Source organism: Seriola lalandi, unplaced genomic scaffold, assembly GCF_002814215.2.
Source record: "Seriola lalandi dorsalis isolate HSWRI2012SDOR001 ecotype SW California unplaced genomic scaffold, Sedor1 jcf7180002054290, whole genome shotgun sequence".
Taxonomy (NCBI): Eukaryota; Metazoa; Chordata; class Actinopteri; order Carangiformes; family Carangidae; genus Seriola; species Seriola lalandi.
This window is the reverse complement of record NW_019524843.1, coordinates 272,815-285,778: the sequence shown is the minus strand read 5'-3', so window position 1 is coordinate 285,778 and position 12,964 is coordinate 272,815. Positions and strand designations below refer to the sequence as shown.

General features: G+C 40.7%; 3 protein-coding genes and 1 long non-coding RNA gene across 6 annotated transcripts in view; 3 read left to right on the top strand and 1 right to left on the bottom strand.

Annotated features, from left to right (window-relative positions):
• Window positions 1-1,152, bottom strand: part of LOC111654791 (transmembrane 6 superfamily member 2-like) — a 4,688-nt gene extending 3,536 nt beyond the window's left edge. The window contains exon 1 of the mRNA XM_023405926.2: window positions 977-1,152. Within this exon, the coding sequence (XP_023261694.1) occupies window positions 977-1,068 (92 nt within the window). The 5' untranslated portion in view covers window positions 1,069-1,152. The remainder of the gene's footprint in view (window positions 1-976) is intronic.
• A 730-nt stretch (window positions 1,153-1,882) lies between these two features.
• Window positions 1,883-6,229, top strand: LOC147819143 (uncharacterized). 3 transcript variants are annotated; one of them, XR_015437222.1, is made up of 3 exons: window positions 1,883-2,630; window positions 3,417-3,511; window positions 5,491-5,615. XR_015437222.1 is itself a non-coding variant. In XM_087173900.1 (2 exons), the coding sequence occupies exons 1-2, from the start codon at window positions 4,578-4,580 to the stop codon at window positions 5,781-5,783; spliced, it is 570 nt and encodes a 189-aa protein (XP_087030026.1). In that variant the 5' UTR covers window positions 3,527-4,577; the 3' UTR covers window positions 5,784-6,229. The 3 variants fall into 3 exon arrangements, 1 of the variants encoding a protein (XP_087030026.1); XR_015437221.1 differs by lacking the exon at window positions 1,883-2,630 and adding an exon at window positions 2,662-3,303; XM_087173900.1 differs by lacking the exons at window positions 1,883-2,630; window positions 3,417-3,511 and adding an exon at window positions 3,527-4,854 and having other exon boundaries at window positions 5,491-6,229.
• Window positions 6,230-6,731: 502 nt separating this feature from the next.
• LOC147819142 (uncharacterized) lies at window positions 6,732-8,574 on the top strand. Its single transcript, XM_087173889.1, has 2 exons — window positions 6,732-7,327; window positions 7,469-8,574. Exons 1-2 carry the CDS (start codon window positions 7,123-7,125, stop codon window positions 7,702-7,704), a joined length of 441 nt encoding a protein of 146 aa, XP_087030015.1. The 5' UTR covers window positions 6,732-7,122; the 3' UTR covers window positions 7,705-8,574.
• A 1,702-nt stretch (window positions 8,575-10,276) lies between these two features.
• Window positions 10,277-12,395, top strand: LOC111654788 (uncharacterized). The gene is made up of 3 exons (XR_002760756.2): window positions 10,277-10,525; window positions 12,174-12,220; window positions 12,334-12,395. It is a non-coding gene; the product is annotated as an uncharacterized LOC111654788 (long non-coding RNA).
• Window positions 12,396-12,964: the final 569 nt, after the last annotated feature.

The following is a 12,964-nucleotide window of genomic DNA, read 5'->3' as shown; positions in this document are numbered from 1 at the left end:
ATATATATATTAATATATTTATATCACAATATTTACTGTATCTTTCAATCTCAACATACACGAGAAGTCTTTAAAAGTGATCACAAAAACATCCAGCAACCTCCATCTGCCGAGGAAGTCCATGTAATAGCCCTAAAAGCTCTGGCACAGATACTAAATGGACCCTGCGCTGAGACTATTTTGTCAACAACTACATTTAATCTCTTATTTTCATTTATTTCAGGTATAAATAAATGCATTTGGACATTATTTAGCAAAATTACTTTTCATTCTTTCCACCTTTATATCTTTTAATTTTTCTCTCACTTTTAAGATTTTTTTTTCTTTTTCTTTCCATTCATTTATTTTCTGTATTGTTTTCTTTTAGCTTCAGTTTCATCATGTTAAATCGTGTTAAATTATCTGTGGAAAAATACAGAGGGATTGTGGGACGTCAATGACGTTTTTATGTAGAACACCTGTCTATCATTATATTATATTACATTATATTACGTTATAAAGTTTGTTATTCTTCTAGAGGCAGATGAATATGACCGTTAAAGGCTTTTCACTGTGTATAACTTTCAGTGTTTCTCGTCACAGTCGGATGTAAAGCTGAAGAGATCATTGCTCCTTTCATTTTAATATTTTCTTTTTGATGTATTTTAATGTGTATTTGTTTTTTATATCGGCTCTGTCCTGATGCTGTCTCTTATACACATCTTGCGTGAATCTTGTTTTCAGTGTGGGCTTGAAGAATCTCAACGGTAACTTTAATGGACGTTGAGCACGCCCTCGCTAAAACCGTCTTTTCCTCCAGGCTGTGGGCCTTTCACCAGCTTATTAATATCAGTACGATGCCTCCATGCTGCAGGCCAAGCTGAGAGGGAAAATATAGTGTATGCACGCACACATGCACACATACACACACACACACACACACACACATACATACACACATACATACAGACACACATAAATACAGACACACACTTACTCCTGAAGCGCGGGGATGTTGTTCAAGGTGTACAAGACTCCAGGAGCCAGGAGGGAGAGGAGAAACACGGACACTTCCACCGGCGGCCTCATTGTTGAAAAACTGATTGTTTGACCTATTTTTAAAAATAACAAAGAGAGAGAGAGAGAAGCATTAAGATGGAAATATCCCCAGCTAAACGCGCTTATTGGCTGTGAAACGAGGCATGTTTGAAGCCAGCGTCCTCTCCACTGCCGCAGCCGAGGGAAGGAGATAATTAGAAGGAGTGTCACCAGTTGCCTTTTGATCTGTGATGAAACACCATGCTGCTCCAATGAGTCTGCTATCTGGTAGCTAGGTCTCAAAGTTCAACTCAGGGGTCATGTCCAGCGGGCGAAATTTTAAAGGGAAAGCATGCAAGATTCAGATTATGGATTTCTGACTGGCACGTCATGCATAAAATACTCATTTAAATTTCTATGCTGGATGTGGTGTTTAGGGACAGGCGGCTCCACATGTTACTGGAGAACCATTCTGATCATACAGGTCACTCACCGTTCAGCTTGTACAGACTGCCGCCTGCTGGAGGCAACTTTTTTTTTTTTTCTCCCACCCTTGATAGCTTCAATTTGTGGTTTTGCTTTCTGGGAAATTGCAAGTTTTGGTACATGAGATGAGTCTGTAATGAAAAAAAAAACAAAAAAAAAATCCCGGTCACACTGCACATGTTGAAGTGTTGTCTATAGGCTCATGTGGCCCCTGGGGTTCGTTTAGGGAGCCATCTGTCCTGTTTGGTGTAAGATTAAGAACTCCTCCATCTGATGTCTCCAGTCTTGATTAGATTCTGGATTATATCTGAAAGAGAACACAAAGTTCAGGACAAAGATTATGTTTTTTTTTTTCAGTTAGGGTGTTGTTTAAAACTAATCATCACTCTAATATTTGTTGCACAGTTGCTTCACAAAATATCGGCTCATAGCAGTCTTTTCACTGCAGATCATAGAGAATGAACATGTGCATTATGTAACTACATCTTAAGGATGAACAACATTTGTAAAGCAGGCCTACATCTAATGCAACTTTATCTTCTGTTACAAAGCGGCTGAAGAGGATTATGCTGCTGTTGCCACAGAAACTTAGTGACCAGTGGAAAGAGAGAGTAGAGAGGGGTGGGGAGTCCACGAAGAGAGTAGAAGCAGGCTGATTCAATCAGACGTACAGACAACCTGTCGCACACCCACAAAGCAGACAGGGTTTTTTTTTTTTTAATTTGAGGTGACACAGATTTTGAAAAGAGTCCACTCAATCTGCCACCATGCTGCACCCTTTAATCATCGGCATTGTGACCGTAAACACTTCTCTCACCGTTGTCTATTGGACCTTCCTCCTGGGAGATGCCTACTTCAGGTGGCTGCTGGAACCAGAAGACAAACCCAAGAAGGTGGTCACCCCAGCCTGAGGGAGTCACAGTCAGTATGGACATACTTGGCTGAGTGACTGGGTGTTATTTTTGCGTAGGACTAGTTCAGCTTGTAGTGCTTTCTGTGGAGTCTGATTTTGCAGTCAATTTGCTTCTTGTTTCACCCGAAGAAGATCTGGAACCCCACTGTGAACTTTATAATTAACTGAACTGAATGAATCCCGCAAGTGAATGAGAAAGGAATCCTTCTCACAGGTAAAGTCTGACATTTATCTAAAACGTCTGCATCAGACAATATGTTGAATTGCATGATTTACTTTCTGCGAATTGTCTTGTAAAGTATCAGCGGCTCAAACTGCACCGCACTTGACTGTCAACAGGTTCCTCAGGTGATGCTAAATGAACTCCATCTCTTGTTTTGCTGTCTGCTGACTCAGTGAAAAGGTGTTCCCGGTGACGGTGGCATGTGTCAACCAAATCCTGTCAAGGATTACTAAAGAACACCTCCATAATGACACAGACAGCCTTCCTCTCCTGACAGCTGCATCTTGAGACGCATTCAGAGACCTCACCCTGCTTATTTTTTTATCACATCAATTCCTCTCGTTTGTCTTTGTTTCACTTTGATTTCTCAATCAAACCTTTTTACAGCTCTCCTCTGAACAACATGTCGCACGTCTTCTACTGCGGGTTGCACCCAGTGTCTTGGTTCATTCTTTTTGCAAATATAACCATCACCATCATAGAGTGGAGTTTTCTCATTTCTCAGTTTAACCAAGTTCAAACTCAGCCTAAAGAAAATGAGTCTACAGCATAGAGGAGGCAATCTGCAGCACATCCTGATGCTTCACCAAAAAGATCTGAGAGGATAAAACGTGCATTTTAGGACCACTGTTTACCTGCCCACTTGTAGAGAAAAACAATGATGGTGGGTTTTTTTTTTTTTTCTTTTAGCTGTTTGCAGTGATAGAGCAGCCACTACGGTAAGCCTATTGTTTGCATGACCTTAACCTTCTGCCATGTGTTTCTGGTTATTCCCAGAGCTGTCTGTGTACAACACACGCTAATTTGGAAGTCCTTTCATGCACAAGTCAAAGAAAAAAGCTGAGGAGCCGCTTTGAATTCTTGATTACAAGGTAAGGAATTAAATCTATTCCCTAAAACATCTTAAACCTCATTTCCTCCTTCTCATGTTTAACATGTTCTCATCTTTTATATTGCAAGGGTAGATTAGATGTTGCTCTTTATCAGTTTCATGTGAGTCTTTCACAAGTTACATTTGATGACTTACAGTTTTCCCACCAATGGGAATATTTATTGGTCACAAAACTCAGATTGCATTTTGAAATATCGCCATCTGCTCTGTTATGAAGCAAGAAATGAGCCGTGCAAATATAGTGTCATATTAGTGAATTATGTGATGGGACATTTATAGAATACAAGAAGTGGACCTGCTGTGCTGTAAAGATGAATATAAAGCATGCAATATCCATAAAGTGATGCCAGTTTAAACCCAAGAGAAACTGGGTTTACTGTAATATATGTATCATATTTATATGCAACGTGGTTATGGAAGACCATAAGCCTCTTTGGCATATTACTGTCCACCTCTCCTCGCTCATATCTCTAATCCCTGCAGATGGAAAGCTGATATTGCTCTGTGACAGACTCAATCCTATTAACTCTGTCTGTCCTATATTCACCTCTCCTCCGTCTCACACTCCTCACCCCGCTGGAAATTTGACCGAGGACCCCCTCTCCAAAAGACTAGAAGGAGGAATGCTGGGATTTAAGTCTAGACGAGAGATTAGGAGAATTGGCACACTTATGTTATGAGATTTTTCTTGTCTGGTGAACCACATTTTAGTAGCACTATTCTGTGACACTCCTGACAATGTTCTCATTTTTTAAACATATTGACATTTCCATCTGTCAGTCAATCCTGCCATTCCTCCCAGCTTCAGACAACGTTATAAATCTTCTAACGCTCAGCTCCTCTCCCTCCTCCTCTCTGATGCACCTATTTCACCCGTTTTCCAAGTTTTCACAGAACCATGAAGGAGCTCGGATCTGCAACAACACAATAAATCTGTCATCGCCCCCAAAGAAACAGGCCCAGAGTTTCACCATATTCTCTGAACACTCTCCTGTTAAGAGAGTATCTACTTGTCAAAAACAACTCTACCAGAGCAGCCAAAAACAATGAAGCAACAACCGGTTGTGTCCCTGAACGCCTCAGGAGGAGGTCTGCTTTTAAACCTCACACAAGTGGTGTTTGAGCACCGTCAGCTCCTCCAGCTGTCCAGAAGGAAGGCGGAGGAGGAGGAGGCCTATTTTGTGGACTACATTCCCCCAGCTAGAGATGCTATAACTCTGCCGCGCAATGTAGTCTACGTCCTAGTTGGGGTGGTGTTGGTTATAGTGGCCACTTACGCCATAGTGGGACACCTGATTAAAGATCTGATGCATGACCTGGCAGGTAACCCCAGGCTGGTGTTCTCTCCTTCCCATCAGTCCACTCCATGTTTGTGGTGTCTCTGAGCCCTTTCCTTACCCTGAAGTCTTGGGTCAAGGTGGCATCAACATTTTGTCTTTCCCTTCTTTGTCGTCTTGGTTGACCGTATTGCTTGATGACTCCCCTTCATATTTTTTTTATTTTCTTTAAACCTTAACCACAGTTTCCTTGTCGTACCATTAAGGTGAATACCAAAAAACTGATTAAAAGTTGAGTGAATGACTGCAGCTAAAGTAACATCTTAAAGGGGTACTCCAGCAATTTGGTGTTTTCTCTTCCACAAAGCGGGAAGGCCGAGCTATCCAGACCTTTAGTCAAAAACACTTGATCCTGTATTTCCCATAATGAAAGTTAATAGTATGTTTATTTAGACTTTGCTTACTTGGCAAATGCTCACTTCTTTCAAACTCTTAACCCATGGTTAGGCAGCAATTCACTAATTTCTAATAATTATACAACTTTTTCACAGGCTGAGTACGCCATATGATGAGTAAACTAGACGTCATGTGTAAAATTAGTGGAGTGCCCCTTTAAAACACACCATCAAGTCAGAAAAGAACATTGCATTTTATTTCATTCTTATGTCTTTTCCCATCACAGACTGGATTCTTGGCCCCAAACCAGTGGAGGATGATTCAGAGGAAGCAAAAGCAGAACTAGAAGCAGAGCGCCGACAGAGTATTCCCAGTGAGCTGATGGGGAAAGACATGCTGAGGATGGAGAAGGACAGGCCACTGCCCGGTTTCTACCAGGGTGAAGGAGGCTGCCGCCGTCCATCCACCCCTCCTCCACTGAGAAGTGCCATCACTTCGTCATACACTGGAGAAAAAAGGATATCCGCTCACAGTGTCACCTTCGCCTGCCCTGCGACCCCTTATGTCACCTCCCTCTGAGTTTTTGTCACAAAAGTCATTTAGATACATTTTTGTCTCATCTCTCATTTCAGTGCAGTAATCAATGTTGTCTCTTTGCTGTAGTAATGCTTAAGCTAAAGATATCTTTGTTTTCTATAAAAACAAATGTTGTACTCATTTTACAAGAAAATGCTTCCTGTCATCACTTATTAAAAAAGTTAGTGTAAAAAAGTTCCACATTGTCAATAATTTCATTTTATTGCACTATATTATTATTCGTGGTCCAATTGCTCATACTACAAAATGTAAATTATGCACTATGTAAACTTCAGTGATGTTAATATGACCTGCAAAAAGGACATTTTATTTTGATAACTGACATCAAAGCTAAAAAAAATAGTTTGACTTGAAAATACCTCTCAATGAAAATGTCAAATTCCCCCCTAAGTGTTGTTAAATTGCACATAAATTTCCATTTCGGTGCATCTTCCACTGTCATGACTATCATTTTCAAATTACTTCACACTTGTTGCTGTAATGTTTTTCTGAAGAAAACACACATCAGTTTTCCTGTTCTGGTGTTGGGACTAAGCTTCTCTCCAGTAAACAGCTGAATTATACAAGAGTGCTGTTGTGTCTTCTCTGCTTTCATTAATCCATCTTACCTTACTCTAATACCTGGTTGTGTCAGGGGCGATGACCTTTGTAAATGCCAGGGATTACTCTACATCAGTCATATTAAATACTGTTCAGTAATAATGTACACACAGAGAGCATTAAGATAGATAGATAGATAGATAGATAGATAGATAGATAGATAGATAGATAGATATACAGACAGATAGATAGACAGACAGATAATCTACATGTTGTTCTATGTGCAGCAGGTAAATACTCTCCTTCATTTGGAAACTGCTTGCGGAGTCGTTCCTTTGACCTTGAGTACCTCAAGCTGCTGCAGCTAATCTAGTTTCCATATGCATCGCTCAACAAGCAGACAGATAGGGAGGGAAACAAAATGAAAAAATAATCAGGGGGAGAGATACAGTTGTAATTTTAATTGAAGTCTTTCTTGCTTTGTGTAGCCTTTAATCACAGGAGCAAAGATACCTAATGAACTGGAGGATCCTCACCTGCTTCTTTGCAAAGTTTGTGAGTATTTGAGGCAATGAGGTTATTTCCTGTAGAGATTCTGTAGACACATACTTGATTTTAAAGGTGGAGGACATAGTATTTCCTGTGCATCTTTTTTGTAATTTGCATGAGGTGATGAGTCAGACAAAACCTCTGTGCTGGCTTTGTAATACAGCGATGACACAGAGATATTAAGTGGATATCCCCTGGCTGACAGCAGATTTTTGAAGACTACCGCGCGGCAATGGATGTGACAGTGGACAGCTTAAACGTTCGTTACAAGGAGGAAGATGGGACCGTGTTCTTTGAGTCTTATGTGCCCCCTTCTCGGGATGCTGTCCACCTGCCCACCTATGTCCTCTACCTGCTCATAGCTATCTTCATCGTGCTGTCTGTTCTTTACGCCATCATTGGGCACCTCATCAAAGACCTCATCCATGACTGTGCAGGTTTGTTACTGTAGCTGCAGCTTCTTAAAACCAGAAGATACTGTTTCCACTGTTCAATACAGTCTTTCATTGTGCTTTTCTCTTGCATCCTGTCTAATGATTTTCTCCTTACACATCTTCCCTCTCGCTCTGTTTTTCCAGATTGGATGTTTGGGGAGCAGCCTGAGGAAGTGGTGGTGAACTACTGTGAGGCAAAGGATAAGTTCATGGCCGACTGGTGTCCAGAAACCTCACCTGAACTGGAGGCGATGGCTCGGGCCGAGGAGAACAAGGTGGCTGACAGGGACTTCATGAAAGCCCCTGCCATTTGGATCATCAACACAGAACCTCGGGGGAGCAGGACGGGACCCCGAGTGATTTTTGGGAAGAGGACTTAAGGAAGAAATGAGTGAGGAAGAAGAAATCAAATCAGAGACGTGTTGTTGATGCTGACCTTCTGTATGTGTTGTGATTGCATGGATATCATGACTGAGAGGTGAAATGAGTGGCTGTAACACAATGTTATTGTGTAAGGGTGAAAATGTATTATGTTGCAACAGTAGGGGGTATCTCTGTCTATGTAGGAGCTAAATGCTTGAGTGGTCTCATGAGGACATCTAGTGTCTGTTGAGGAAACTACAGCTGATTTGCTACATGAATCTTACTGCACAGTGATGCTCGCACGAGTTTGAGATTAGAGATGAACAAAGAAACAAGAACAAAAAACTATGAGCATGCCTTGCCATGTCGTCTCTGATTTTTTATAGTTTATAACAGATTTTTTTTTGTTAACAGCTGATGAGAGAATATGTAGACAAAATGTGTGGTCAGTCAAGTGTATCAAGCGTTATGTCACTGTTGTGTCTGCTCAGCTAAAGATTTATGAATTAAGTTGCAGAGTATTTTCATTTTAATAAACAGAGGGGGAAGTTTGGGGGTTTTTCTCTTTCATTTATATTTTATATTTTAAAAATTCTCTGCTCTGAGCATTTGGGTAGTAGTGCACATATTTGGTATAATGTGAACAAAGACAACTACAACAGATATTTCACATTGATTCAATAAATTATATTGGAATTTATGGCAATACATAAGCTATGGATGAAAATACTTTTTGGGTGCAAGAAATAATAAAAACAGCAACAAAAAATGTTGATAGTAGACTGATTAAATACAAGTTTTACAAGCATCTTGGAGTAATTTTGTTGAAATTAGCCACTAAATGCATTTTGAGTAGGTTATGTGAATTAAAAGTTCAGCAACCTCAAGAGTTTTTTGTTTGAAGTCACAAGTGTGAAGTCCCACTGATTTGTATCAGCTTAGAGAGTATTAGTGGTTCATATCTGAATCATGTGGTTGTGAGATGTGCTGTGCTCTATGAATTTCCCACCAACTAAGACTAGATTACGTACTAGAAAGAAAGTTTTTTGACACTAAAATATTGCAGTTGAGGCTAACAATTTGGCATGAAGCTCTTGTGTGTGAACCTTTTTTAAAAAAAAATCTGTTTCTTAGATTTTGCAATTTCTCCAAAATGACATTTGTACACAAGCCTCTCCTCCCTCCCTCCTGTAGCAGAGATAAACATGAAAAAGTGTTGAAATTAAGAGACTATGATATACAAAATAGGTAGTGGGGAAGCTCATAGTTCAAAAACAAAACAAACAAAAATGCAGCTGCAAGCAACAATATATAAGATCCATGTATGTCATATATCACACAGATGGCATGGTCAGATTAAATACTAAGTTGTGTAAAGCTGATGTGTATGTGTGAACCCTTTTAACCATAAGAAATCATCATAACCAGACTAAACCCAAACATAAAGAGTCAGTTAAAAAAAACAAAAAAAACCATTGTTTCACTAAATAGCAACCTTGGCCCCAGGAGAGGGCGCTGTGGTAAAAAAAAAGAAATAGCCCCATAAGCTACATGCCACCACATCTGTTATTGTGAAGGAAGCACAGGAACCTTTTCAGGCTAAAATGAGTGTGGAGGTCTTATAAATCACAACCCGACAGGCATCCACTAAAGAAGTAAATGTGAAACACAACAGAATATTATGATATTTTTGCCCCTTCCTTAGTTAAGAGTAATGACTTTTCATCCCCCGGGCTCATGTGTGATGCCGCAGGCTCAGCTAACAATCTCTTTCCTCTTTCAAAACTGTTTCTGTTGCATCCATAAGTGGTATTCTAAGGGTTCTGTGGTTTCTAACCAGATTACCAAAGCTGTATCCCTCTTCACATCCTCTGGTTGTTACTGAGTGCTAAAGCAAACATGACATAATCTTATTAACTTTGTCCCTCTAATCCTTCTCTTTCAGAGCAGGACCCCCAAGTTAATGTCACTATCTTCAAATAGATAAAATGATCAGCGGCTTCTGCAGCTTGATACAAATATCAGCAGAGGGGGATCTCAGGGATCTTTAAAGGAACCTAACTATATATTGCAAGGACATGAAAATCCAGATAATCAGGCAAAACCTTATGGTCAGTTTGTGCTGTAGAAAGCATACAGATGTAGTTTTTAATGTGGTATCTGATCATATGCTCTTTCTGTAGTGGTAACTGGCATTTTGATAAATCCCTGCTATGCCTCAAAGAAAATGTACATTTGATAAAGAACTCAGTCAAGGATTACACGCGGGACATTATAATAAGCCAGTATATAGGATAAGCTGTAAAAAAAAAAAAAGAAAAAGAGCAGGACTGTTTAGTCTTTCTCAGTGAAAACTGGAAGCTTATGCTACATTTTGCTTTGGTAACATGGTTGTGGTACTTTTATTTTGGAAAAATCAGTTACCTTTAGTGAAATCAGGGAATGTGCAGATCATTATTTTGAAGGATGTAACCTCAGACAGTTTTCTTGCTTTTGAAGCAGCTCGTCTCGTCAGGTGGTGGGCTGCTTGAACAGCAGGGGCTCTGCACTGTGGGATGGGGGCTCGGTGACATCCCTGCTTTCATTTTTCAGGGCGCGCATCCTCACACTCTCACACTCACACACACACACACGCCCCCTCCAAACCTGAGTGGTGTGCGGTACGTCGACCGCACAGATAATGTGTTCCTGTTTGGTTATATTTCCCCTTAAAAATGAATAATGGACTGGTGATTTGAAGGCAGCGTCTTACCGGCATGGATGCCCGTTGACTGAGGGAACAGCCTATATGGATTGGAGCTCATCATCGCCGGAGCAAATCTGGGGAGAGTCTGAGAGGTGAGGCGGCATTTGGTTGATTGTGTGCGGGGGGACACCGCAGCGGAAGACTGGCGCTCATTGGGCATTGTAACAAAAACACGACGCTGGGTGTAAGCGGGGTTTCGGGCTAATTAAAGCGCACCTTTCGGTTACAATGCCGTTGATTTCTTTCATATGTTGCTTTCATAAAACAGTCGTACAAACCAATAAAGGCCCTTTTCTCCGCACAAGACGTGGCTGTGTCACACACAGTAGCCATCTGCATGCTTTATGTATCGGTGGAAGCTATTGAGGCCACTGGCGATTAGATTTATGACTGTCATATTGCACGAGTGTCTACATTTTCCCCCAAACACGTTTATAATCAGGTTTTCTGATGAAATACACGGATGAGGACGAGGCTCACAACGCTAATTTTAGCTTGCTTTGCACAAAAGAGCATACATTGCGGTACAGTAGCAAATATTTAAAGGGCCCAGTCGTGCATATGGGCAATAGGGCCCAGGAGACAATTCACATAACAGACCCAGAAGTAATAACTCAGATTAAATTCCTTTATAGCCTACAACCAGGTCTGAGAGAGCATGACAAAATAAAAGCATGACTTTCAATCATTACAAACGTTTTGAAATTCTCTCATCATAACTCACCATAATGTAATGCACTGAATATATACCAATTAGTTGTATTGATTCAGAGTAATAGAAACCTCACATGCTTCTAATTCTCCATGCAGTGTGTGATATGTGGGTTACTGCATCACCAAATCCCTCCGACAGACAAGCACACTTTAACCAAAAAAGGCCCAACCCGCTGATACTGGCAACAAGAAAACAGTAGTGAAATAGGCTGAGATTGTGAGACCCTGCCCTCCACAACATTGCAGCATGACTATTCCCCCCACCTGGTGAACTTTTAGACCTCTGGCATGCAGCAACTGTCTTTACATTTTCTGAGCCAGCAGCTGTTAGAGGAATTTACAATGTGCAGGGTCTAGAATGAGGAGAACAGTCGGGACAGTATGTAGCACTGTAAAATACATAGCCTAGTAGTGTAGGCAAAAATAGTGACCCTAGAATGCTACTGTTATCCTGTGGTCACTGCACACAGTCGTTGATTGTATAGCTTTATTATAGTGTACTTGTCACTTTCTTGTGAAAGTGTGTTTGAATGCAGTCTCGTCAACTGTTTTCCACAACGTTAATGGAATAATTATTCCACCAAGTCATGTAAACACCCTCAGTTTTGTTTGGTAGGCAGATAGTTGGGCATAGTCAGATGAACTCTGACCCTCAGCACCCCCACCGCTCCAAAATCTTTCCTCTCCCCTGCTGGGACTCCCTGATGACCCCCTACTCTCCCACAGAGGTGCAAATGAGATCATGCCTCTATAGTGAAAAGACTCTAGTGGCTTTTTCATTTCTAGCGGAGGTCTATGCTTGTCAGGATTACAAACAGACAGGTTATTGATTACTTTTGCATGATATTCCCACCTCCATAAGTGTAGGAATGGATATGCTACTGTAGTTGTTTGAATTTCTTCACAGGTTTATTTTTATCTCTTTCTCTCTCTCTCTCTCTCTCTCTCTCTCTCTCTCTCTCTCTGTCTGTGTGTGTGTTTGTTATCCATGCTGACAATGCTTCTTTTTCTTGCTTCTCTGGACAGTGCTGTGGAAGAGGATACTTCATCCAAGATCACAGGTCACATGACAGGTACATAGTTCTCATAAAAAAAGAATGGAATTATTATGCTTGTGTAAGAAACATAATGAATTGATTTCTAATGATTTTATGATTTCTTAAAATGTTTTTTTCCTTCTGTTTAGATTTGTGTAGTGATGAAACAGACGGCTCTCTTCCTCTCCAGCTTCACACACTCAAGCAGTTTGAACAGGTGAGAGCTTGTATGCGAGTGACACCAGCTTGTCCTTCAGCATGATAAGTGACACTGGGTGAGCTCTGATAAAATGTGCTCAGCAGGGCCATCTTGTGGATCCATGTTTTACTACAAGATGTAAATAAGCTGGTTTGGTTTGGTTTGATACAGACCATTGAGTGTTGAGGAAATCAGTGGTGTTCCAGAAATCCTTGATCTTAAATGAATCATCTGCAGTACATGTCTTTAAAATACTGTACAGAAAAGGAGAACACCTGCAGCTGAGGATTTGGATGGAAAACACCCTGAAACCTCCTGATGGTTAAAGTCTGCCTCTGGCTACAGCATGGCCTACTTAACGATTTCTCATTAGTCTCTGTTGCACTATTATTGGACATTGTACCAGTCACATTTTACAGAAATACCATATGAAATATTTTTGTTTGTCAGTAGGGTGTTGTAATGGGCAGCCAGAATATTACTGACACAAATCCAAACTCATACATCAGTAATAATTTATTCCATCCCCTTCATCCTTGTTTCTCTTTTGAGTCCATTGTCCATTAGTTGCCTCCTGCAGT